The sequence below is a fragment of the Zootoca vivipara genome, chromosome 4 (genome assembly GCF_963506605.1).
Source record: "Zootoca vivipara chromosome 4, rZooViv1.1, whole genome shotgun sequence".
Taxonomy (NCBI): Eukaryota; Metazoa; Chordata; class Lepidosauria; order Squamata; family Lacertidae; genus Zootoca; species Zootoca vivipara.
In genome coordinates, this window is record NC_083279.1 from 47,888,690 (window position 1) to 47,916,553 (window position 27,864).

The 27,864-nt window shown below is 46.4% G+C and overlaps 1 protein-coding gene and 1 long non-coding RNA gene across 2 annotated transcripts in view; both read left to right on the forward strand.

Moving 5' to 3' along the window:
* LOC118085727 (uncharacterized) overlaps window positions 1-5,955 on the forward strand; it is a 28,107-nt gene extending 22,152 nt beyond the window's left edge. Inside the window, exons 11-12 of the mRNA XM_060273665.1 lie at window positions 4,101-4,355; window positions 5,822-5,955. Of these exons, the coding sequence (XP_060129648.1) occupies window positions 4,101-4,355; window positions 5,822-5,955 (389 nt within the window). The remainder of the gene's footprint in view (window positions 1-4,100; window positions 4,356-5,821) is intronic.
* A 16,504-nt stretch (window positions 5,956-22,459) lies between these two features.
* LOC132591993 (uncharacterized) lies at window positions 22,460-27,665 on the forward strand. The gene is made up of 3 exons (XR_009557474.1): window positions 22,460-22,522; window positions 23,726-23,980; window positions 26,960-27,665. It is a non-coding gene; the product is annotated as an uncharacterized LOC132591993 (long non-coding RNA).
* The last annotated feature ends 199 nt before the right edge of the window (window positions 27,666-27,864 follow it).

Here is a 27,864-nt window from a genome sequence, read left to right on the forward strand (position 1 = left end):
TTCAGCATAAGGGAATTTCCCTTAAAAAAAGGGATAACTTGGCAGCTATGCTCCTCAGTTTTCAGTTTTTCTTTCCCGACTGACACCGAACTGTTGACTGACACCGAACTGTCTGCACCATGGCTATAGAGAACATTCTGGGGCTGTTCGGGCTATCTGTCTTATGAGAAATGTACATTGAGTGGTTACTGTGCATAACAACTGACAGTTATGCACATTAAGCAGGCCTCATGGAAAACATGCACATAATTCTTTCAGGAAGAGGTCAATATACCTAATCGCCCACAAGTCTTGGGTAATGTGCATATATCAACCCAATTTTGCAAATTCTCCTACTGTTATGAATAATCCCCAACAAGCTTTTTTAAAAAAATCTTTGTAATTCTAGTGATCTCTAAACATGCTAATGACTCCTTCATGTTTCCCAGTGACACTGTTTTAGCAACCATTTGCTGGTATTCTCAACTTGCATTTGCTATTAGATGGGGGGGGGAATTAAGATGAGGAAATAGCCATTTGTAGCTCTGGATATTATCACAAACTATACAGCAAAAGAGTTTTGTTACATGTTAAAGAATTATACCTCAAAGGCAGATTTGGAGTGGTGCAGCTGGTTCCCTCGCACTAGGCGACTAGACTAGGGAGACTTCATGCCTCCTCCCCAAAACCTAATAAGAGCTGGGCTTTGAGAAGGAGTCATGATGGCTCTAACAGGTCCTAGAGTATGGGTAGGCAAACTCTGGGTTATTTGTGGGGCACAGGAATTCATTCCCCCCCAATATAGTCTGCCCCCCACAAGGTTTGAGGGGCAGTGGACCAGCCCCCTGCTGAAAAAGTTTGCTGACCTCTGTCCTCGAGTCCCCTTACACCCTTCCCAAAGCCAGTTGGCACTTGCCCAACTTAGGGAAGGAACCAGGAAGGCTGTAGGACCCTGCCAGAGCCCTCATGCCTCCTTCCCAAAGCCCAGCACCTTGCTTACCTGGCTTTGGGAAGGCAGCAAGAGCGGGGCATCAAATTTTGGCCTTGCACAGGTCCGTCCCTGATGCTGCAATAAATATATTAGTCTTTACATAAAAACTTCCTAAGCCACATCATAAGAATGCCCCTTTACATGATCTGGGCAAAATATAAAGAGCTCTAGGAACCCAAAGTACTGTGGTGGATTTCCCCCCAGAAGCACTTTGTGTAAAAAAGAAAAATATGAAAGAAAACTGGCCGGCATACAAAATATTAGTTAAGGAGGAAGATAATCAATTGAAACTTAACAATTTTGAGGAAATAAGAAAACACTTGTCAGATTGAGTCCAATACAATCAATTGTATGAGACATTTAAAGTAGACATAAGAAAAGGATTTGCAACAGACCCATCTAGATTAGAGAATGATCTGGTTAATTCAAAAACTAAAACGATTTCCAAAATGTACTGACTGCTCCTTGACGGGGAAGGAGGAAAAACCCGTCGTGATAAAATGGGCACATGACTTTGGCTATAATATCTTAATGAAGGATTGGGAAAACCTCTGGAGGATCAATATGAAATTTACTGCTTGTTACACATTGAGAGAAAACTTTTTGAAAATGCAGTACCGTTGGTACATTACTCCCTTAAAACTATCCAAAATGTATAAGAATGTATCAAACAAATGTTGGAGATTCAAAGAAGCAGTGGGATTGATGGTGCACATGTGGTGGAGTTGCAGAAAAAATAAAGAATTATGGGATGAAATATATATATGGAACTTAAAAAAAATGCTTAAGATTGTGTTTACAAAAAAACCCCAGAGGCCTTCTTTCTTGGGATACTGGGTTCTGATATCCCAAAAAGTGTAAGGGAATTATTCTTATATGCGACACTGGCTGCGAGAATTTTAATAGCATCAAATTGGAAAGGAGAAAAAGTACCATCAAAATTGGAGTGGCAACAAAAATTAATGGAGTACGCAGAACTGGCTAAACTAATAGGAAGAATAAGAGACCATGCAGATTAAGTATTTTTCAATAAATGGGCTTTATTTAAAAGTTACCTAAAAGATTGCAACAATATAAAATCAGTGGCAGCCTTTGAATAACTTCTGTTATACACTGAACAGGCTTAAGAAAGTACAATGTTTTGGGTAAGCAATTATCTAAAATAGACACAAACAGTGCACTAGATAAATATACATTTAAAGCAAGATGGAATTGGCAGAAAGTCCACTGAGCCTAGGGCTTGCTGATCAGAAGTTCAGCGGTTCGAATCCCTGTGGCGGGGTGAGCTCCCGTTGCTCGGTCTCAGCTCCTGCCAACCTAGCAGTTCGAAAGCACGTCAAAATGCAAGTAGATAAATAGGAACCGCTACAGCGGGAAGGTAAACGGCGTTTCCATGTGCTGCTCTGGTTCGCCAGAAGCGGCTTTGTCATGCTGGCCACATGACCTGGAAACTATACGCCAGCTCCCTCGGCCAATAATGCGAGATGAGCGCGCAACCCCATAGTCGGTCATGACTGGACCTAATGGTCAGGGGTCCCTTTACCTTTACCTTTACAATGGAACTGGAAGAAGACTGTGATAAACTAATAGATATTGACAACTCTTTGATGTTTATTTTTTATGGATAATTTTGATTTTGTGTTTTTTTTGTTAAGTTCAATGAAGTAATCTTAAAGCAAAATTTAAAAAAATATTGATTTTGTGGAGTTATTGCCTTCAAAAATTAGCAAATATGAGGGGGATACCTAGGCCAGTGAATCTGCTAAAGTTGTGTTCCTCCTTGCATGAGTAAGATGCAGGTAAAAAAGAAAAGAAAGATTGCCAGATAAAAGAGGTTGCCAGTTAAAATGCCCTAAGTCTCCTTTACCTGTTGCTCAAGATAGGAAAATGCAACACATGGAAACAGCAGCTTCTTGTGACCACAAAACGGTTGGATATTTTTTTGGCATAAAAGATATAAGAAATCAACTGAAATGTTGCTACAAAAGTCCGTTAACTTGCATTGTTTCCTGAACCCAACATCCAGTTCTTGACTTTGGGGATTAGAAACGGTTATTTCATTGGCCCAATTATTGGTAGCTGGTTCACCTCAAGCGGCTGCAACAGGAAGGAGGAGGTCTTCTTGAACCATATAAATTTGCCTTGCCCTGCTGAGTTTTGATAGACTGCTGTTCTTCATCGAGCTTTCAGGAACTCATTCAGGTGGGGTAAGTCAAGCGGTTCTAGTGACTGGGAGGCAAGGGATTGGGTTTGATTTTCATATTAATGCAACTCTACCCACTTCGCAATAGACAAACTGAAATGAGGCTATTATTCAAAATTCAGACTTCTACGAATTTTGTGTTACCCTCTCCAACCAAAAGAAGATGTACGGAAAGTGCACATCAGGGGCTTAGAAAGGCAGATAATGGTGAAAATAGCAGACCAAAATGCTTTCTTAGGGAATAATGCCTGCAAAAATGTGTATGTGAGGCAAAGTTGCATACAAAAAAAGTGGGGGTGTTTAGGAGAAATTCTGATGAATCTTCACGCAAATTCAAAGCTGATGCTGCAGTGCAGGAAACTGAATCTGAGACTGTAAACATGAGAAAATGAGACACTGAAATTGACACACTCATCCATCTCTAATTGGTGTGTGTGTGTGTGCACATATGCACATGAATGTTGTGGAAATATTTTGATTTCCATGAGCCAGTTTTGAATTGAACTTTGGTCTGCAGAAAGAGCCTGGTAGAGCTAGGTTTCCTCAGATCTCAACTGTCTTGAATCAAACAAGGAGCTTTCTAAATATGTCACACTTGCTTTGATATCTGTGCAGATAAGATACAACCACTTAATTTTTTGCCTGTTGATAAATTTTAATATTGAAGTTGATCTTCCCTTTCAGAAACGTTTTTCCCTGCAATGTCAGAGATAATAGTTTGCCTTAGAGGACTAATGCCATGATAACAGCTACAGAATGCATGTGAAGCACTTTGGATACTAGAAAGTGTAATACAAATGTTAAATGTCACCTGTTCTGAACTCCACCCCAGTCTGAAAGCCACCATTTGTTATGTCTTTCTTCATTGAAAAGGAAGCATATTAAACTTCTACTGGGTCACAACTTTTATCTGGAATCTTTCAACAGGTTTGAAGATTTGGAGAACATTTCGGGGAAAAATGAACTTCAAGTTGCTCTGGCTCCTGGCCACTTTCCTGGTCTTAGGATTCGCCAGTTTCACAGATGGCCAGAGAGGTGGCCAAGTTAACAACGGGGGCAAAGGTGGCCAAGTTGACAACGGGGGCAATGGTGGCCAAGTTGACAACGGGGGCAATGGTGGCCAAGTTGACAACGGGGGCAAAGGTGGCCAAGTTGACTACGGGGGCAACGGACAACAAACACGTAAGCCAGCAATTTTAATTATTTTCACTTCTCAGAAAACTATTTAATAGCTAATACTAGTTTATTCTACAGCTGTGACCCTGTTTTTAGAAGGCGGGGGGAGGGAGAACAATGCCATAGATTTGGGAAAACGTGATTGGATGGCATATTTTTTTATACTGCATAAAAAGCAAGGTAGCAGCACGACACCTAGCAGTGGGAAGGGACCAATGTTTGGCTCCCTGGACAACCTAGTTACTGACCACTGATTTCAACAGCCTCCAAAGGCAGGTGGCCTGAATTGTGGTGGTGGATGATTCCGAGGGGATCCATTCTATTATTGTCTTTCAGCACAATCCAATGCATGTCTACTTAAAAGTACAATCTGTTGATATCAATGGGTCATCCTCAGCAAGTCCCTTTGGGCTACAGACCCTTCTAGATCAGCAAGTCATATTGTTATCTCCCTCCTCCTCATCAGGTGATGTGATAATATATCATCTGACACCTTTAAGAAATCAGATGACCTTTTTTGCCCATTTTTTCTCAACCCATTAAGCCCATTCTGAAGATCTGACAATCAGCGGATGTCATCAGGAGAAGTGCAGGTGGGTGTAGCTTCACCCACATAGGCTCAAGGCTCAAATGGGAACACCTGGTGGGACTCACAGGCCCATGGACCAGGGGTTCCCCACCTCTATATGCCTACTCATTTCCCCCTGTACAAAAAGAGTCATAGCTGATAAGCCAAATGACCAGAGGAGGGCTTTGCCCCAAAGATATTTATTGTAGCATCAACTTTTGTAATTCACAAAAGCTGATGCTGCAATAAATGTATTAGTCTTCACATGTCACAGACCTATTTGTTGCCTTTCTCGTGACAAAGCATTGGCTCCTCTTTTGGAAGTTGTAAGTCATAGAATACAATCACATCCCTATAAGTGGGCTCTTCTTTCCCAATACGACCCCATGTAGATTGCTCTACATTCTGGAGATTTCGGTGTGTCAGAAAAAATGCATAAGACCTCAGAAATTGAAAGTCTCAGGTGAATAGGAAGGCCTGAAATAATATGAGAGGTTCTCTGTCTCTGCTCAGAGGCATCACACAGCTCCTAGTTCTTAAGACCTGAGGACATCCAGCTTCCTACCTTCATGAAAAATCACCCTTGGGGGTCCCTCCCCCATAGCTCTTGGGCAACCAATAGACTAAAGATAATTGCAGAGCTGAGGTTTCACTATGTGTATAATTGATTTCACTCTTTGAAGGCAAAGGTTACCACTGAGCATACATATTTTCCATGTGTACCTACAAACAGCTTTCAGGAAAACAGAACATTGTTTTGCATTTGGAATTTTGAAGGACTTTGGTGATCAGGCTGCTTCCTATTTCTCTTTTGCTTGGAAATCTTCATGGCTAATGTTGACTTGAATCTAAATTGAACTATTCTTCAATGAATTTTGATTTCTCAACTTTTCTTATTGAATAGGTGGCTGTAATGTACCTCCTAGTCGGAGAAGAGAATGTGGATGGGCTGGAATAACTAGACATGCATGTTTAAGAAGAGGGTGCTGTTTCAACAATGCTGTCAAGCATACGAGATGGTGTTTCCATCGTGAGTAGCACCTTTGAGTAAAATATTCTCATGTGCGGCCCCTCCCCCACTTTGAAACATCAAATTTTTATTCCCTTCCATTCAGTGATGTTGCAATAGAAAAAAGTGCCAGGAAGATACCAGTGTGTGTGAATAATGTAAAGCTAAGCAGAGATTTCGCAGTAGATATTTTTCTGAGGTTTTTCCTTTCTCATCCCCTCCACTATAAAAAGGGCACCATGCACAATTTTCTTGGAATATTCTTCACCATTCTTTGTATAAAGCACTACTATGTAAGCACACCAGTATCCTTCTCACTCCTCCCATCAATGCTGTAGAATGATGATGTTCCCCCTCCACGCCCAACCTCTGGTCCTGCCTGGTGCACACACAGAAGATCCCCAGGTGCCAAAAAAAGGATGCAATGTCACTGTTTGGCTCTACATTTCTTAGCTGGCAACCCAAGTGGGAAGCCATGCAGACAAGAGCAAGGATAACCCCCAACTTCTCCATAACCAATGAAATTCCTCCCAAGCCCTATTCAGATTCCAGACAGTTGAAACAGGAAAGTTCACCCTATAAAGCAGATTTCTCTTCTTTTCATTTCAGGAAATTAGAACGAAATGAAGGCACAGACCAGGAACATCCAACAACGGCATCCATCCAAGACAAACAGATAACAAAATGCTAGCATAGCAGTTGCTTTCAGCATTTCCTGCTCTCTACCCCGATTTCCTGCTTCTTTCCTTGCGAGCGAGATCAGTCCATATCCACACAACAACTGCAAATCCTCTCCCCCAAAAGCTATATACGTGGCTAATTAGTCTCAGCTCCATAGTATTTTTTTGCCAAACTTTGATTACTCTTGAGAATGTAGAAATGCATTTGATTTCCCCCGTTTGCATTATCTTTATGAAACTTTCTTGTGCATTCAGCATATTAAAGCATTGCAAAAAAACCTGATGTTTCTCTTTTTGATGCACTTGACTTTTTTTTAAGCTTTAAACTCTGATCTCACAGCCATGCAAAGTGACACAAGTCTTTTTCCAAGCAGGCTAAATATCTAGCAATATATCTCTCTCCATCGAACAGTGGGCATCCATCCATCAACCTTTAACTCAAAGGAGAGGGGCACTGCAGAAAGGTGCCTGTGGGACAAATGGCTTCAGGTGACTTAAAGCAGTTGAGCCACACTCCATGATGTGGAGAGGCAAAGGGGACAGGGGCAGCTGTGGTGGACCTATGGGAAATCTGGTCCATTCCAAATTATGACAATCATTCAGACTCAGAGCATCATCCAATCCATTCACTGTGAAATCCAAAGAGACACAATTCCATCATGCTTTCTCGAGTGTCATCCTTTTGTCAGTGTGAGATTGAAATGGTTTGCATCAGCTACAGATCCAGTCCTTTATCCAGTATGGTACCTGGTTATCTCTTCCTGTGGCTAATGCAGCATTTCCGGGGATAATTTCAGACTCAAAGAATCATCCAATCATTGTCCTATTCTCATAGCAGGGGGCAGGGGGCTGGCTGCTTAAACGGGTGAGGGTTGGATCTGAGGGAAACCCACTATCAGCTCCATTGTCTTTGCCCTCCGCAGAGCCCAAGTCCCAGCCTGCATCCCCATTTGCCAAAGCAGGGAGCAGGCTTATGCCCTCTCCACCCACCAGGAATGGCCCAGACAGTTTGAATTCCCCAGTCAGGGCCTCAGTGTATAATAATAATAATAATAATAATAATAATAATAATAATAATAATAATATATTATTATTATTATTATTATTTATACCCCATCCATCTGGCTGGGTTTCCTTAGCCACTGTAGGCGGCTCCCAATCAAGTGTTAAAAACAATAAAGCATTAAATAGTAAAAACATCCCTAAACAGGGCTGCCTTCAGATGTCTATTTAAAAAAGGATAGCTGCTTATTTCCTTGACATCCGATGGGAGTGCGTTCTCGCCATCCCTATGTGAACAGTATTCCATTAAAGGAATCCAGGGACTCTATGGTTTGGTCAACCCTGAGAGGGTATTGTGCCCATGCCTGAGTCCATGGGGACAACTGGGTGGTGGACATAGCAAGTCCCCGTCTTTGTGCCTATCCAGGTGTTCATCCTTGGCTGACCTATGCTGGTGCCCTGGGTCAGCGCTGCCCGCAACGGTGCAGGGAGCTAGTCGAACCAGCGCCTATGCAACCACTCACTTTCACACACATCCTCACAAAGTCACTTTCACACACATCCTCACAAAGGTGGTGTCACAGTGGCCGGAGCGGACTACTTCAGAGTAACGACGCTACGCAGCTCTGCATTTTATTCTTTTATTGGTGCTGCGTATTTACAGTGCTAAAGTCATTGCTATTTACACGGAGTGATGTGATCAGTCGGTTTCAGAACCTCCTAATGGCTTTTGGCGCGTCTTTCTCCAACACAAAAGCTTTGGCAGACCCATCCTCTTTCCCCTCCTCTTTCTGCGTAGTTCTGGCGTTGGGGGGATGGGTCTCCCTCCCTTATTCGCCCCTTCCTGTCCCGCCTGGGACCCTGGCTCCTCTACCTTGCCTGAGCCTCGGACCCGACTTCCTGCTTCCCTACTGGAATCGGAACTCTCTCTGCTTTCCCCTGTGCTCGGTGATTGGCTTGAACTCAGGAGGGGAGGGACTTCGCGATATCCCCTGTCCCTCACATCCACCCCCCTCCCAAGCTCTCCTTCACCCCTCCCCAGGTCCCCCCCAGGTGTCGGTGACGACTGGAAGCCTAAGAACTCAGTGCTTTCCGAGCCCGTTGGTGTGAACACCTCCCCCCAGTCCTGCAAGCCCCCCCCTTCCGCCTGGGAGGATGGGAATCCCAAAAAGTCCGTGGCGTCAGAGCTGGTGGGGGTAAAAATGTTCTGCCAATCTGCTCCTTCCTCTGACTGGGTGGATCTCGGTGACACCCATACCTCATCCTCTGGTTCCTCAAACTCCGCTTCCCAGCGCCATGGTGAACTGCTCTCCCGTGCTTCCTCCCCCTCCCCCTCCCTTTCCATGTGCCAGGGCTTGGGTCTATGGGGAAAGAGGGCGTGAAATTCTTCTACCAGGAATTCCTCCTGTATCTGAGTGGCTGGGACCCATTCATTCTGGGACGGTGGAGCATCCTCCCATGCCATGAGGTACTCCAGTCCCCCCACCCCCCACCTTGAATCCAGGATGGCCGTGGCCTCATTGAGTTGCTCCCTGCCTTCCCTCTCCCCCCCTCCCTCAGGGGTTTGTTCGCTGTCTCGGAGCCTGCTGCTTTCCCTGTACGGCGACAGCAGCGATCTATGAAACACAGGGTGCACCCTCATGTCCTCTGGCAGTGCCAGCCTGTATGCCACCGGGTTGACCTGTTGCGTGACCGTGAAGGGGCCCAACCTTCTGGGCGCCAGCTTTTTGCATCGCCCTCTGATGGGAAGGCCCTCCGAGGACAACCACACTTTGTCCCCCACCCTAATGACCTCCCCCGGTCGCCTGTGGCGATCTGCCCCCTTCTTGTACGCTTCCTTGGCTCTCTCCAAGTGTTCTCTGAGCTGCTGGTGCACCGTCTCCAGTTCCTCTGCCCAATCCTCAGCCTGTGGGCCCTCCTCCTCCTCCTCCCCCTCCCTCTCTGGGAAAGATCTGAGGTCACGCCCGTAATTGGCCTTAAAGGGCGACACCCCTGTGGAGACGTGCACCGCATTGTTGTAGGCAAATTCTGCCAGTGGCAGGCGATCCACCCAGTCCGTTTGCCGCTGGCTGACGTAGCATCTCAGGTACTGCTGCAGAATGGCGTTGACCCTCTCCGCCTGTCCATTGGTCTGCGGGTGTCTAGCCGTCGACAAGCTGACCTCCACCTGCAGGAGGTTCATGAGCCGCCGCCAGAACCTGGAAACAAATTGGCGGCCACGATCCGAAATAACCCTTAAAGGTAATCCATGCAGTCTGAATACGTGATCCACAAACAGTTTGGCTGTCTCTTCTGCAGAGACCGCCCTGGCACACGGTATAAAGTGGCACATTTTGGACATGAGGTCCACCACCACCAACACTGCGGTCTTGCCCCTGGATGAGGGCAGGTCTGTGATGAAGTCCATGGACACTACTTCCCACGGCCTGTGCGGTGTGGCTAAGGGCTCCAGCAAACCTGCTGGTGGCGCTCTGACCACCTTTGCCCGCTGGCAGGTGTCACAGCCCCTTACATAATCCCTCACATCCTCCCGCACCCCTGGCCACCAGAAGTGTCTCATGACTAGGTGAGTGGTTTTATCCCTCCCAAAATGACCCGCCATTGGGTTGTCGTGCATCTGCTTGAGGACCGTACGTCTGAGCTGGGTGGTGGGCAGGTACAGTGCACCCTTGTAGAAAAGCAGCCCCCTGCGTTCTGCAAAGTCTTTTGCCTGCTCCCCCCCTCTCAGTTCTCTGAAGATGCGGTTGGCAAACTCATCCGCTGCCGTCAGTGCTGTGAGTTCTGCCTCGCTTACCACTGCTGCTCCGCAGGACCAAGCTGACGGGGGGAAGATGTGCCTGGGTGCCGGTGGCGCCTCCTCCTCCATGTACTCTGGCTTGCGGGAGAGGGCATCCGCCCTGACATTCTGCTCTCCCGGGATGTAGTGTATGGAGAAGTTGAAGTTCGAGAAGAACTCTGCCCACCGTATCTGCCGCTGGTTGAGCACCCTGGCAGTTCTCCAGAACTCCAGGTTCTTGTGGTCTGTGCACACCTGGATGGGGTGCTTGGCGCCCACCAGGAAGTGTCTCCAGTGCTGGAACGCAGCGTGGATCGCAAGAAGTTCCCGATCAAACACCGTGTAGTTTCGCTCTGGCTGGGTCAACTTCCTGGAGAAGAAGGCACAGGGTCTCCACTCTCTGTTGGCGTCCAGTTGCAACAAAATGGCGCCCACAGCTTTATCAGAAGCATCTGTCTCCACGCGTAGGGGCGCGTCCTGAACCACGTGGAACAGGTTCTGGTCTGAGGCGAACACCCTCTTGAGGCTTTCAAACGCTGCTTGCGCCTCTGGTGTCCACCTGAACTTCTGCTTGCCTCTCAGGCAGTCAGTGATGGGAGCCGTAACGCGAGAGAAGTTCTTGATGAACTTCCTGTAGAAGTTGGCGAAGCCTAGTAGGCGTTGGGCATCTTTGCGCGTCCTGGGGCTGTGCCAGTCCAGGATGGCCTGCACCTTGTCCTTGTCCATCGCCAGCCCCTTGTCTGACAGCTTGTAGCCTAGGAAGTCCACCTCCTTGGTGTGAAACTTGCACTTCTCCAGCTTCACATACAGGTGGTTCTCCTTCAGGCACTGCAACACCTCCCTGACATCCTTCACATGCTGCACTGGGTCATCGGAGTAGATAAGGATGTCATCCAGGAAGACCAAGCATTTCCTGAAAAGGAGGGACCCCAGGACGTGGTGCATGAAGGCCTGGAAGCATGCTGAGCCCCCTTGCAACCCGAAGGGCATCACGAGATATTCAAAGGAGCCCAGAGGCGTGAACATCGTGGTTTTCCATTCATCGCCTTCCCGGATCCTGATCAAGTTGTACGCCCCCCTCAGGTCTAGCTTGGTGAAAATCTTGCCCCTGCGTGCCGCTGTCAGGAGATCATCCACTCTGGGCATGGGGAAAGCCACTGGCTCTGTCACTGAATTCAGTCGTCTAAAATCGAACCACAAGACGGCGCTGTTGCGTGTCTTTCTTGTCCACCCAGAAGACCGGGCTGCCCCCTGCTGCCTTGCTTTCTCTGATGAACCCCCGCTTGAGGTTCTTGTCGATGAAAGCGCGCAGATCCTCCAGTTCCTGGTCTGACATGGCGTACAGCTTGGCTGGGGGTATAGTTGCCCCCGGCACCAGGTTGATCTGGCAGTCAAAAGGCCTGTGTGGGGGTAGGTGGTCGGACTCCGCTTCGCTGAAGACCTCCTGCAAGTCCCAGTACGGCTTGGGTATCGCCTCACCCCCTTTGACGTGCATGGTGGCCACCGTGGCTATCGGAGGCCCCTCCCCTGGTTGGTGCTGCATGCAATGTTCCAGGCAAAAGTCCGATCCAAAAGTGATGCATCTTTGGTGCCAACTGATGGAGGGGTCGTGGCGCGCCAGCCAGCTCATGCCCAAGACGATGGGGGGGTCTGAGATGGTGGTGACGTTGAATGCCAGTGTCTCTGAGTGCCTCCCCACCGTCATTCTCATGGGGGGGGGTTGATGAGTGATGGCCCCTCCCAGCAGCTCTCTGCCGTCAATGGTTGCCACGTGCAGAGGAAAATCCAGCTGCAGAAGCTGGATCTGGTGCTCTTCTGCAAAGTTTCTCGAGAAGAAGTTCGCTGACGCCCCACTGTCAATTAGGGCGAGGACCGTCAGGGGATAGCCATTTGGGAGCGTGAGCGTCACTTCTAGAACCACTCCTGCTCTGGGAGGGGTGGGCTGGCTCTGCTCCTCTCTGTGCGGGTGGGTGGGCTGGGGCTGTTGTCTGCTGACTGTGCCTGGCTGCTGCCCCTTGTCTCCTGCAGCCAGGCTTTCCCGTTTCCCTGCTGTGGTGCTGCGTCAGTGGGGGAGGGCACAACCGTTCCCGCCTTTCCTTGCCACTCCCTGCGATGTGGGCAGTCTCTGACGAGATGCTGGGGGGAGTTGCAGAGAAAGCAATTCCCGCCCCTTCCCTCCTTGCGTCTTGGCGCCGCTGGGGTTTGAAAAGCCCGCGCGCGCGCGCTATCAATCTGCATGGGTTCCTGGTCCTGACTGGCCCCAGGCGTGGCTTGAAAGGGTTGTTGGGGGAGTGGCTTCTCCTGCGACCGTGGGAACCAAGCCCGCTTTGCGCGCGTTGCTTGCTTGTCGCTCCACCGGGATTCCTGTCTCACCCCCACCGCCAGAGCCGCTTTGCTCAGCTGATCCATATTACTGGGCTTTGGACCTCTTGAGAGCTCATCCTTCACCTCCTCATGCAACCCCAAGTAGAACGCCGCTTGCATTGGGGGTGACTCGAGTTCCCACCCCAATCTGTGCACCAGCATGGTGAATTTCGCCCAATACGCGCGAACTGTCATATTTCCTTGGCGTAAATTATGAAGTTCCTCCTTAGTCTGGTCCATATGACTATCGGACGAATACATCGTTTTCAAACCTTCTAGAAATAGTTTGACATTCTTCATGCAAGGATTCTTTGTTGCGATTAACGGTCTTAGCCACTCCCTGGCTGCCCCGGTAAGGTGCTCCACAATAAACGCTACCCTGTGCTCATCATCAGGGAACTCAGCGTGGTGCAGCTCAAGAGCATACACAATCTCAGTCTCAAAGCCCTGATATTCCCTCGGGTCTCCATTGAACTTGCTTACTAGGGTCCCGGCTCTCCTTCCTGGCAGCACTTGGACTTGGGGTGCCCCTCCCGCCTTGTTTTTCTCTGCATCCAGCTTGTTTTGGAGGTCTACCGCCACCGCCCTTAATTCCTGCTCTCTTTCCTGTAGCGCTCTCACCTGTTCCGCAAGTTGTAGCCGGTCGTCCTGGACCTTCCTAGTCTCTTCTTTAGCTGCCTTCAATTCCCCCTGCGCCTGCAGCGACAGCTGCTGCAGTTCTTGCTGGGCTTGCTCCGCGATCTGCCGCCATTTCTCCGCCTCTGACACGCTCATCCCGGCAACTCCAAAGTAGCCCAAAAAGGATTAGGAGGTTGCTGTCACAGTGGCCGGAGCGGACTACTTCAGAGTAACGACGCTACGCAGCTCTGCATTTTATTCTTTTATTGGTGCTGCGTATTTACAGTGCTAAAGTCATTGCTATTTACACGGAGTGATGTGATCAGTCGGTTTCAGAACCTCCTAATGGCTTTTGGCGCGTCTTTCTCCAACACAAAAGCTTTGGCAGACCCATCCTCTTTCCCCTCCTCTTTCTGCGTAGTTCTGGCGTTGGGGGGATGGGTCTCCCTTCCTTATTCGCCCCTTCCTGTCCCGCCTGGGACCCTGGCTCCTCTACCTTGCCTGAGCCTTGGACCCGACTTCCTGCTTCCCTACTGGAATCGGAACTCTCTCTGCTTTCCCCTGTGCTCGGTGATTGGCTTGAACTCAGGAGGGGAGGGACTTCGCGATATCCCCTGTCCCTCACATCCGGCATATTACTAGGGATGGGCAAATCTCTCAAGTTCAGGTTATCTTTCCACATCAGTGTGCATTTATTTTTAAAAGTCCTTTTGAATTAGCATTTTAGAGTGTCTGATTAGTGCTGTCAATATACACATTTTAATGTAACTTTGCCTGATATATACATTTTTTGCATTTTTTGCAAGGCTATTTCCCCAAATGAAATACATGTTATTTTCATTAATATATGCATTCTTATTACGTAGACTATACACTAGTATATGTACTTTTGTATGCATTACTTATCTGGAGAAATGCACTGCGAATTTGAGAGAAGTGTGAATTCCAAAGGACTGTTTTTCAGCTTGCATATTGCAGTGTAAGAGAACTGACGGACCCATCTGGCTTAACTGTGAGGTCCTTCCGCAATATGATCCCATCTAGATTGTTCTGCACAGTGGAGATTTCAGCGTGCCAGAAAGAGAAAACAGTGGGCCAGATGCCGGAAGAATGCATAGCTCTTGGCAAGGGTTTCACAGATTATTCCACAGGGAAAATATTCCACACATGTTCCAGCACAAAGTGTGTGGATATGTTTCTATATTTCAGGAGCTATACATATTCAAACACAGGTTAAAACAGCTTAAACTTGCAGGATCCCAGGAGATATGATAGCCATCTTCAAATATCTCAAGGGCTGTCGCATGGAAGATGGAGCAAGTTTGTTTCTCCTGCTCCAGAGGGTAGGATCCGAACCAATGGATTCAAGTTACAAGAAAGGAGATTCCGACTAAACATATGGAAGAACTTTCTGATGGTAAGAAATAACTGAGCTCCTAAGAAATCTGTTACTCCTGGTGACTACAGAAAAATTATAAAAAATTCCCAGTCTGAAATATAAACCTTGCCCAACACCATCAAAAACCTTCTCAAGTAGATATTAAAATATTGGTTTTGTGGAATCATTGCCTTTAAAAATGAGCATACAGTATATGAGGGGAATACCTAGGCCTATGAATTTCCTAAAGTTGTGTTCCTCCTTGCATGAGATGGATGCAGGTACAAAAGAAAAGAATGCCAGATAAAAGAGGTTGCCAGTTAAAATGTCCTAAGTCTCATTTACCTGTTGCTCAAGATAGGAAATTCAGCACATGGAAACAGCAGCTTCTTGTGACCACAAAACGGTTGGATATTTTCTTTGACATAAAAGATATAAGAAATCAACTGAAATGTTGCTACAAAAGTCCGTTGACTTGCATTGTTTCCTGAACCCAACAACCAGTTCTTGGCTTTGAAATCAACTGAAATGTTGCTTCTACGAATTTTGTGGTATCCTCTCCAACCAAAAGAAGATGTACGGAAAGTGCACATCAGGGGCTTAGAAAGGCAGATAATGGTGAAAATAGCAGACCAAAATGCATTCTTAGGGAATATTGCCTGCAAAAATGTGTACCTGAGGCAAAGTTGCATACAGAAAAAGGGGGGTGGTTAGGAAAAATTCTGATGAATCTTCATGCAAATTTAATAAGAAAATTCAAAGTTGATGGCAAAATACAGCAAACTGAACCTGAGATTGTCAAAATGAGAAATTGAGAGACTCTGAAACTGACAGGTTCACCCATCTCTAATTGGTGTGTGAGAGTGTGAATGCACATGAATGCTTGTAAGGGGGTCTCCCTATAGGGAGCCACCCCCTGTCATCCTGACATCTTCTTCACCCAGCACGGGCAGTAGCAGCAGCTCTGAACCGGCCAATGGGAAGGGGAAAGGCTTTGAGGGGGAGGGAAGCCTGCTGTCGGAGCTATGGCAGAGCTCAAAGGAGGAAGCAGGCAGGCAGGCAGGGGCTCCAAGATGCTCCAGAGCCCCGACACTGCATTGACCAGCAAGAGGCTATGACGGCAGCGTTGCTAGTGGCGCCAGAAATGCAAAGAGCGCCCAGATGCAGGGCAAGGGGGCAGCGTTTTGGGGTGCCCCAACTATTTTGTTGGGGAACAAGCAGACGCACGCCATTGCCGGATTCTGCGTCAGACTGAGCAGTCATGTCCGAAGTTACTCCTGCACTGTAAATACTATGCACAATAAAAGTCTTAAAGATAAACCGGAGTGAAGCGCCTTTACTCTAGAGTAGCCGCAACAACCACCTGTGACAATGCTGTTGGAGTCTTTTGATTTCCACGAGACAGCTGAATTGAGTTGTGGCCTGCAGAAAGAGCCTGGGAGAGCCAGCTTTCCTCATGCTTTGTAAATATACCATGTTTGCTGAGATATATCAAGGGCTGTCACATGGAAGATGGAGCAAGTTTGTTTCTCTTGCTCCAGAGGGTAGGAACTGAACCAATGGATTCAAGGTACAAAGAAGAAGATTCCGACTGAATATCTGGAAGAACTTTCTGATGTTAAGAGCTGTTTGACAGTGAAGCAGACTCCCTCAGAAGACTGTGGACTCTCCTTCCTTGGAGGTTTTTAAGCAGAGATTGGATGGCCATCTGTAATGGATGCTTTAGATTCCTACATTGCAGGAGGTTGGACTAGATAAGCCTCGGAGTCCCTTCAAACTCTATGATTTTTGATTCCAAGATCTAGCTCCCTGTACGGTCATTTCAATGCAATAAGCTAAACAGATAGAAAGGGAGAGAAACAATACTTGGTATTCCCCAAATTAAACTGACTAGTGATCTAAGAGTTTAGCATGGAAATATGAGGTGGAATGTGTAAGAAGTTGGAGGATTCCACGAGGAGAGGAAAGAACACAGGAAGAAGAAAGCTTCAGCTGAGACCATATAACACCAGGCCCTGAAAGATCTACATTGGCTCCCAGTACGCTTCCGAGCACAATTCAAAGTGTTTGTGCTGACCTTTAAAGCCCTAAATGGCCTGGGCCCTGTATGCCTGAAGGAGCGGCTCCACCCTCATGGTTTAGCCTGGACACTGAGGTCCAGCGCCGAGGGCCTTCTGGTGGTTCCCTCGATGTGAGGTGTGAAGTTACAGGGAACCAGACAGAGGGCCTTCTTGGTGGTGGTGCCCGCCCTGTGGAATGCCCTCCCATCAGAGGTCAAGGAAATAAACAACTACCTGTCTTTTAGAAGACATCTGAAGGCAGCCCTGTTTGGGAAGTTTTTAATGTTTGATGTTTTATTCTGTTCTATTTTTTTAATAAATCATTTTTATTAGGTTTCCAATAAGAATGTTGAATGAACAAATCCATCAAATCATAATCCACTTAAAAATAATAAAATAAAATACAAAAAAACAGCCAAATTACAATCCAAATTATTAATTATTAATTTTTTGGGCTTCCCATTTTCTGGACCTCTGAGGCATATCTTCAATATTTTTCATTTCTGCCTTCTTCTTGTTTTTCTCATATTTTCCACATTCCGATCTTAACGCTTTGAAGTTCTCTGTCCCTGGCTGTGCCAATTGCTAACAAAGTAACAATGTTTTATTCTGTTCTAATATTCTGTTGGGAGCCGCCCAGAGTAGCTGGAGAAACCCAGCCAGGTGGGCGGGGTATGTATGTATGTATGTATGTATGTATGTATGTATGTAGTAGTAATAATAATAATCAGAAAATCAGTATTTAACGAACGTGTTCCGGCCTTTGCAGAAATCCTTCTCTGACCCCATGGGATGGTGAATAGGGAGGCCTGGAGAGACAACACTCTCGGCATTAGGGGACAGCGTTTGAGAGTTGGGTTAGGGCTGGAATACCCAATTACCAAAATAAGCATGTGCTTATGGAATAAGGAAAGGGGGGCACCACAGAAATTTTCCATTGCCAGATTTACCATGGACCGTATGGTGCAGCTGAACAACAAACAAACAAACATGATTGAAACAAGTATAGAAAAGTAAATATTATTTTCCATCTTGCTGTAGGTTCTGTTTTGCTTTGAAAAATAAAATTGTATTTTACGGTTTATTATTGGTTATCTTTTGAACGAGATACATATGGGCACACCAAAATCTTTTAAGTGCTTCGGGCCTCCGAAGGTATTAATCCAGCCCTGGAGTTGGGGCAGCACAACTGAAAAGACCCAGTGCAGTGGCGTAGCGTGGGGGGTGCCAGGGGGGCCAAGGCCCCGGGCGCAACATCTGGGGAGGGCGCGCTCGCAGCTCTCTGCCCAGGGCAAGGCTCGGTGGCACAAATAACCAGGGCGCCGGGCCACACCCGCGGTGCCCGCTCGCCAGCCACACGGCGCCTGCGACGGCGCCCGGCACAGTCTACAGGGGCGCTGTGCGCGTGCGCCCGGCAGAGTGCACAGGCGCGCTGTGCGCCTGCGCCAGCCAGCCAGCAGCCCAGCGTCCGTCGGCCAGCCGCAGTGCGCGTGCGCCCGGCAGAGTCCACAGGCGCGCTTGTGGAGCGGCTTGTCTGGGTTTGGCGCAGGATGCCTGGAGAGAGCGAGAGCTGCTACGTGCACAGGAGAGGCGCCTTTCTTTCAAGGAAGTTGCCGCTCTAACAGGCCGTCCCTTTGCTGCAGAACGCGCCTTTGAAACTTGCCGGGTTCCCCTTTATTTCGAAACCACTGACGTATGTTCTCCAGTGGTGTTCCCTCCGCCCCGCCCCCCTTCTTTTCGGTTTGGACATTTTGCTCTTAGCATCTCCAGCGTAAAGAGCCGAACTCTTAAGCCATTGCTGGAAACACACACACACACACACACCGACCTGTGTTAAAAGCCAAAAGCCCTCTGCACATGCCCAAGAGCACTCTTCTTTCTTTATTGCATATGTGTCGCCTAGCAATGAACTCCGGAAGCTTGGAAGCAAGTTCCGGCTGAGAAATCAAACCACGCCGGGCACAGATTTCCCCTCAACTAAAATGAATGAAGCCAGTGGCTCAAAGATCTGCCCTGGCCTGGCCTGCTCGATAAGGCTCGCGCACCTAGGACCTTTTCAGCAAGTGGGAGGGGGCGAAATCGTTCTTGCCGGTGCCCTGGTGGAGATGAGAGAGAGAGAGAGAATACAGGGATGCCAACTTGAATAAAATATGGGGGGCAGGTAAGCCCAGCCCCGCACAATTGATCATAAGACATGGTGCGCGCACACTGTTTGAATGGCAATGCCCATCAACATTTGGGGGCATAGCTGTCAAGTTCTTCCTTTTTTTAAGGGAAATTCCCTTATGCTGGATAGGCTTCCTCGTGAGTAAAGGGAAAACTTGACAGCTATGGGGGGGGGCTGGGACCTCGGCCCCTAGAAGTTGGCTCCTATGGTCAGCTCCATATATTCACCCTCTAGGCATTATTGACAATATGTACTATTGCAGAATCAGGTTCCAATCCTAGACACACTTGCTTGCATAGCTGCCAAGTTATCCCTTATTTTAAGGGATTTTCCCTTATGCTGAATAGGCTTCCTCGCGAGAAAAGGGAAAACTTGGCAGCTATGCTTGCTTGGAACCTAAGCCATCTACCACCTTCTGGATAAGCTTGCATTGTATTGGGCGGCTTTCATAATAATCAGAGGGTCTTTTTAAATGTTAAAATTCTAATTTATGGGGAGGAATTAGCCAGCAATCGGTGTGCTCATTCATGGAGTGTACATGGCCTGGCCTGCCTGGGCCTGACCTGCCTGCCTGGAGTTTGGAGCACCCAGCGGAGTTGCTCCCGTCGGATCAAGAGTCGTGAAGGAAGGGGAAAAGGTAAGGTACGCCAAGAGGAACTTTTGTAATAAGACTGCTACTTTGGGATCTTGTATAGAATGTCCTGGGAGATTGAAGTGTTCTACTGGTTTCTCTGTCTTGTAATTCCTGATGTCAGATTTATGTGCATTCATCCTTTGGCGTAGGGTTTGGCCTGTTTGTCCAATATAGAGAGCTGAAGGGCACTGTTGGCATTTGATGGCATATACAATGTTAGAAGATGAGCAATTAAATAGTCCTGAGATGGTATGTTGGATGTTGTTGGGGCCAGTAATGGTGTTGTCCGGGTGTATGTGGCAACAAAGTTGGCATCTGGGTTTATTGCAGGCTCTGGTACCAGTGTCCATGTTAAGTCGGTGGTTGTGTTATTGTGGGTGAGGAGTTGTTTAAGATTGGGTGCCTGTCTGTAGGCAACGAAAGGTCTTCCTCCCAGAGCTTGAGAAAGAGAACTGTCATTGTCTAGGAGAGGTTGTAGATCTCTGATGATGTGTTGTACTGTTTTAACTTGGGAGCTGTATGTGATTACTAGTGGTGTTCTGTTACTTTCTTTTTTGGGTCTGTCTTGCAGCAAGTTCTCTCTGGGTATCAGTCTGGCTCTGTTGATCTGTTGTTTAACATCATCAGGTGGATATTTTAGTTCTAAAAAGGTTTGCTGTAGATCTCTTAGGTGAGAGTCTCTGTCTGTAGAGTTGGAACAGATGTGGTTGTAACGTAGGGCCTGGCTACCGTATATACAATAGATTGTTTGGTATGTTTGGGATGGGTAAGGGTTTCTTTAACTATCTACTGGAAGAGACTCGAGTGCTAAAATCCACGGGTTAGGGGGCGCAAATTACTTGCCTTGCCCCGGGTGCTGACAACCCACGCTACACCACTGACCCAGTGTCATGACCCATGGCATGACCTATTGTGTTCCTGGTCCACATCTGCTTTGAGACTCCAGAACAAGAGGAGCAGGAGCCGACTGCTGTCACTAGTACTTATGATAATCATAGGAGGCCCTTCTTCGTGTGCCCCCCCCCCGCAAGAAGTCTGGAGAGTGGCAATATGACAATGAGCCTTTTCTGCTGTGGCTCCCTGTCTGTGGAATGCTCTCCCCAGAAAGGCTCACCTGGTGCCTTCGTTATATATTTTTAGGTGCCAGATGGAAATTTTTCTCTATAACCAGGCCTTTGCTGATGAAAACTCTACATTGTTTTTAATGTGTTTGTGTAAGGGGGGGGGTTTAATGGTTTGTTTTTGTTTCATAATGTATTTTGTGTTCCCATTTTGTATTCCTATGTTGTGAAGCAGCCTGTTTGGATAATGGGTGGTATACAAATCAATGAAATAGAAAAATAAATAAATTATTAGAGTTGATGGAGACCCGATGGATATCAGTTACCCTCCTGACACCATCACAAAAATGAAAAGAGCAGAAATGGACCTCAAAAATGAAACCTCCTTCTTGACATATTGGTTGGTTCCATTCTCTTTGACTGGGATGCACATGTTCAGAATACAACAGGGAAGTTTGTTATGCACTTGGCATATGTGCAACTCAATTGCTCAGAAATTGGATATTAATGCACTAAGTACTCCCCTTGAGCTAGAAGCTGCTTATTCTCATTTGGGAGGAGAAAATGAAGTTAGCATACACACTTGGTCATAGTCTGAGGAAAGGACATGTTCATGCTCCCATTGCCCTGAGGACCAGAAGGAGCACACCTGCATTTCAGATTTTAAGCAGTTTTGAACAGGTCTGAAACAGAATCCACTGATATTGCTTCCTCATCCCTCTCCTTCCTATAAATGGACCATCCCTCCTATCAAAACAAGTAATTACCACAAAAGAAATATGAACTGTGAAACAATGACAAGAATAAATATTCAGTGACATATCAATACATCTATTTTGAATGAATCATGAAGGAGGTTTTCCCATGTTCATCCATTTCACTATGTGTATGCTGACCCCTGCAATTTCCCCAAATGCAGGAAACTCAACTGCATGACTTGTGGTACCTCTCCATATTGGGTACCCTACTCTACCATATTGGGAGGGTGATTATTCATGTCTGGGACCTCTTTCATTGTCCTCATTCTTTTAAGTGGGGTGTGTTTGTGTGTGTGTGTGTGTGTGTGTGTGTGTGTGTGTGTGTGTGCAGCACTTGAGGTCTTGTTTAACTGATACTTTTATCTTTGGGTCTAATGCTTTGCGTTATTTCTTACTTTTATTATGTCAATCACCATGAGACACTTGCACATAGTGACAAATAAATATAATAAATACATATATTCTGTTCTAAATGAACAGAAATCTGTTACTCCTAGTGACTACAGAAAAATTATAGACATAAAAAATGTCCAGTCTGAAATATAAACACCATCAAAAGCCTTCTCCAGTTGATATTAAAATATTGATTTTGTGGAATCATTGCCTTTTAAAATGAGCATATATGAGGGGGATACCTAGGCCAATGAATGTGCTAAAGTTGTGTTCCTCCTGGCATAAGTAAGATGCGGGTAAAAAAGAAAAGAAAAGAATGCCAGATAAAAGAGGTTGCCAGTTAAAATGTCCTAAGTCTCCTTTACCTGTTGCTCAAGATAGGAAAATGCAACACATGGAAACAGCAGCTTCTTGTGACCACAAAACGGTTGGATATTTTTTTGACATAAAAGATATAAGAAATCAACTGAAATGTTGCTACAAAAGTCCGTTGACTTGCATTGTTTCCTGAACCCAACGTCCAGTTCTTGGCTTTGGGGATTAGAAACGGTTATTTCATTGGCCCAATTATTGGTAGCTGGTTCACCTCAAGGGGCTGCAACAGGAAGGAGGAGGTCTTCTTGAACCATATAAATTTGCCTTGCCCTGCTGAGTTTTGATAGACTGCCGTTCTTCATCGAGCTTTCAGGAACTCATTCAGGTGGGGTAAGTCAAGTGGTTCTATTGACTGGGAGGCAAGGGATTTGGTTTGATTTTCATTTTAATGCAACTCTACCCACTTCGCAATACACAAACTGAAATGAGGCTATTGTTCAAAATTCAGACTTCTACGAATTTTGTGTTACCCTCTCCAACCAAAAGAAGATGTACGGAAAGTGCACATCAGGGGCTTAGAAAGGCAGATAATGGTGAAAATAACAGAACAAAATGCATTCTTAGGGAATAATGCCTGCAAAAATGTGTACTGAGGCAAAGTTGCATACAAAAAAGGTGGGGGTGTTTAGGAGAAATTCTGATGAATTTTCATGCAAACTTATAAGAAAATTCAAAGTTGATGGCAAAATACAGCAAACTGAATCTGGGATTGTCAAAATGAGAAATTGAGAGACTCTGAAACTGACAGGTTAATTGATCTCTAATTGGTGTGTGAGAGTGTGAATGCACATCAATCCTGTTGGAGTCTTTTGATTTCCATGACACTGTTGAATTGAGTTGGGGTCTGCAGAAAGAGCCTGGGAGAGCCAGCTTTCCTCACGCTTTGTAAATATACCATGCTTGCTGTGATATCTGTGCTGATAAGACACAGCTGCTTAAGTGTTTGTGCCTGTTGATGAATTTTTATCTTGCAGTTTGTTCTTCTTCTAGTTTATTCTTCCATCCATAAATACATTTATCTTGTATTTCTACCTGTTTCCTTCCCTTTATTTGAGTAACTGCTGCTGCTCAAGTTCATTAATATTTACCTCTTTTTCCTCTCTGATGCAGCAGGAAATGGAAAGATTCAGAGTTTGATTAGTTAGGATTGCCTTGCTGGATCAAACCCAAAGTTTATCAAGTCCAGCATCATAACACATGACACATTCCTAAGCTTTGAAACATTGTGGGGTGGGTGGGTTAGTGATACCCCAGGAGTACATGCACTCCTTCCTCTCCCTACTCAGATGTGAATTTTTCATTGGTTTGAATCTTGCCACTTGAGCAAGCCATTTTCAGCCTCAGCTCTTGCAATATGGCAGATAATAATTCTGGTTCACCTTAGAGGGTTGATGTCATCATAACAGCCCTTTGGACACTAGAAGTGCTATATAAATGTCAAACCAAACACTCCCTTTTTTGGCCTTTCTTTTTGGAAAAAAAGCAGATTGAACCTCTGTTGAGTCACACCTTTGATATGGAATGCTTTAACAGGTCTGAAGATTCTGTGAAGATTTCAGATAAAAATGAACTTCAAATGGATCTGGCTGGTGGCCATTCTCATGATCGTAGGATTGGCTAGTGTGGCAGAAGCCAGGCGTGGTGGGGGCCGAGGTGGCCGAGGAGGCCGAGGTGGAGGCCGAGGTGGCAGAGGAGGCAGAGGTGGAGGTCGAGGCGGCGGAGGTCGCGGTGGCAGAGGAGGCCGAGGTGGTGGAGGCCGAGGTGGTCGAGGTGGCCGAGGCTGAGGAGGTAAGCGACAGGTTTAATTTGTTTTACCGGTAGTTTTTAAATAATAGATATCAATAGCTTATTCTACAGCTGTTCCTGGGGAATGGGGGGATATGCCATACATTTGGTAATACGGGGGGAGTGTTTGCCCTAGCGAAGTTCAAGGTGAGGCACTTGGGCTCTGGTTCTGGATAGTGACGGAGGGGCCTTGAGCACAACCAGCTGCCCCCACGTCAGGCTCCCTCATTGAGGCAGGGAGCTGTGGGGAGGCAAGCTGTACCCAGGCTGGGCCTTCTAGGCTGATGCAGTGGCAGTGCCTCCCTCACCTCATGGCAGGCAAAGAGATGCCTTGCGCATGCCCTGCCCCTGGGCCAGGCGTAAGGGAGGGAGAAGGAGGAAGGCGGGAAAGCACTGCCAGAGTCATGTGTGTTGCGCCTCGCTGCAAGGACAGGAGAGTAAGGTGACACAGCGGCACTCCTGGCTTTGCATTTTTCTGCTTTATCTCTGCTACCAGTCAGAGCTAGTTTGCAAGAAGAGACTCCCTTGATTAGATGTTGGTTAGCAAAGGGACTGACTGCTGCCCAGTCTACCATCCCAGGCACCGGCAACCCACACTATGCCCCTGCTTCAGGAAGCATAATGTAAATGACTGAGAGCTCGGAAGTCTCCCAGTCTCAGCCCCCATCAACATTTATCTCATTTTGAACAGCACTTAGTTGTGGGTTCTCTGTAGATATTATCAAATACAGTGGTACCTCGGTTTATGAACACAATTGGTTCCGGAAGTCTTTCATAAACTGAAGCGTTCATAAACTGAAGTGAACTTTCCCATTGAAAGTAATGGAAAGTGGATTAATCCGTTCCAGACGGGTCCGCGGAGTACTCAACCTGAAGTGTACTTAACCCGAAGCATGGGTGTAATTGGTTCCAGAAGTCTGTTCATAAACTGAAGCGTTCATATACTGAAGGGAACTTTCCCATGGAAAGTAATGGAAAGTGAATTAATCCGTTCCAGATGGGTCCGTGGCATTTGTAAACCGAAAATTCGTAAACCGAGGTGTTCGTAAACCAAGGTTCCACTGTACCTGCAATTTTTGAGAAAAAAATAATCCTGACCTATCTTGGTCGAAAGCCTCTTGAAAACACACACAAACAAACACACACACACACACACACACACACACACACACACACATTATACCTGCTATGTTTACAATTCTATGGATGTGTTTAACTTCACCCTGAGAAAAGGAAGGTTCCCTAAATCTTTTTGGCCAATAGTTCCTCAGAATCTTTAGCCAGCAGTGACTGGTACTTTTAAAGGCAACAGCCCTTTGTTTGGTGGGTGCACATCAGAACCTTTCCTGAAGAAAAGGAGGTGTGAATCCCCACCCCACCCGTTGTGTGTGGGGATTGCATATGTTCAAACCCTATTACAGTAGGTTCAGTCTAGGAAACAGCAGCAGGATTTATTTTGCAGATAAAAGGATCCAGATATTTCTTTGAACAACAAAAGCATTGGGTACATGCTCTTCATCACAGCTCCCATTTCCTCCAACCTCTCATCACACTTCCCAGCTTTTTGGTAACCACCAGCCACACCCATTCCACCCCCTCCCCCCATCTGGCTACTCCTACCACAAGTTTCACTACAATCACAACATAATTCATTTCTATGATTCCCAACAATTGGCATGATTGGTATATAATTGGTATAAGGTGTGAAAATAAAAGGTGTTGTCTATTTATCCAATAAAGAAGAGTAGCAAAAAGGTCTGCAGCTTTTTAGAATTTGTATGAGATTAAATAGTAATATCTGGAAAGGACTGGAGTGGGGGGGGTATGTCAAAAATTGTGGAATACAGGAGGCATGTATTCAACAGGAAATCCTCTACCTGCTCATTCCACCCCCCTGGCACCCTCAAAATTAGTTCAGAAGCCCTGGAGCAGATTTTTTTTGGGGGGGGGGGAAGAAAACTGAAATCCTGTGGAATGAGTGGAACTTTTCTCCCACAACATTGGATACAATCCAGAGAGGGCAAAGGCTATAGGGATAGCAAGGAGATAGCAAGGAAAGGGAATGGAAGAGAAAGAAACAGCAGATGCAATGACACAGGAAATCAAAATAATAATAATAATAATAATAATAATAATAATAATAATAATAATTTATTATTATTATTATTATTATTATTATTATTATTATTATTATTATTTATACCCCACCCATCTGGCTGGGTTTCCCCAGCCATTCTGCACAGCTTCCAACAGAAAAATAAAATAATCGATTAAAGATTAAAAACCTCCCTAAACAGGGCTGCCTTCAGATGTCTTCTAAAAATCTGGTAGCTGTTTTCCTTTTTGACATCTGATGGGAGGGCATTCCACACGGCGGGCACCACTACTGAGAAGGCCCTCTGGCTGGTTCCCTTCAACTTGGCTTCTCGCAGCGAGGGAACCGCCAGAAGGCCCTCGGTACTGGACCTCAGTGTCCGGGGAGAACAATGGGGATGGAGACACTCCTTCAGGTATACTGGACTGAGGCCATTTAGAGCTTTAAAGGTCAGCACCAACCCTTTGAATTGTGCTTGGAAACGTACTGGGAACCAATGTAGATCTTTCAAGACCGGTGTTATGTGGTCTTGGCGGCCGCTCCCAGTCACCAGTCTAGCTGCCGCATTCTGGATTAGTTGTGGTTTCTGGGTCACCTTCAAAGGTAGCCCCACATAGAGCGCATTGCAGTAGTCCAAGCAGGAGAAAATTAGAGCATGCACCACAATAAAGCTGGACTAAGTCATAACTAGCTTCCCTCCATTGATTTTTTTTGGGCCTACAACCCTTAGTTGACAACCCAAGCAGGAAACCATGCAGACAAGAGCAAGGATAACCCCCCAACCTGTCCATAACCAATGAAATTCCTCCCAAGCCCTATTCTGATTCCAGACAGTTGAAACAGGAATGTTCACCCTATAAAGCAGATTTCTCTTCTTTTCATTTCAGCAAAGTAGAACGAAATGAAGGCACAGACCAGGAACATCCGACAACGGCATCCCTCCAAGACAAAAACAGAAAACAAAATGCTAGTGTAGCAGTCGCTTTCAACATTTCCTGTTCTCTACCCCGATTTTCTGCTTCTTTCCTTGTCAGGGAGGTCAGTCCACATCTGTCTGCACACAACAACTGCAAATCATCTCCCCAAAAAGCTAAAAACCAGGCATAGGCAAACTCGGCCCTCCAGATGTTTTGGGACTACAACTCCCATCAACCCCAGCTAAGAGGACCAGTGGTCAGGGCAGTCTCAAGCAGGTCGGCCGCCCTGGCGCTGAAGGGCAGAGATCGCTCCGGTGCCCCCGCCCTCGCATGGCAATGCATGGTTTCCCCGCGGCTTCGCCACACGGCGCCCTGCCTACCAGCCTGGTGTGCTGGTGCACCGCACCACCGGGGGGTCTACCTAGCGCCGGCCCTGCCAGTGGTCAGGGATGATGGGAGTTGTAGTCCCAAAACATCTGGAGGGCCGAGTTTGCCTATGCCTGTTTTATAGCTTTTGGGGGAGATAAATGTAGCTAATTAGTCTCAGCTCCATGGTATTTTTTGCCAACCTTTGCTATTACTCTTGAGAATGTAGAAATGCATTTTATTTCCCCCTGTTTGCATTATTTTTGTGAAACTTTCTTGCACATTCAGCATATTAAAGCATTGCAAAAAATGATGTGTTTCTCTTTTTGATGCTCTTGACATTTTTTCCACCTTTAAGCTCTTATCTCACAGCCGTGCAAAGTGACAGAAGTCTATTTTCCAAGCAGGCTAGATATCTAGCAATATATTTTACAACAAGAATACAGTCTAGAGCAGGCAAAAGCAAACTCGGCCCTGGAGGTGCTTCGAGACTACAATTCCCATCATCC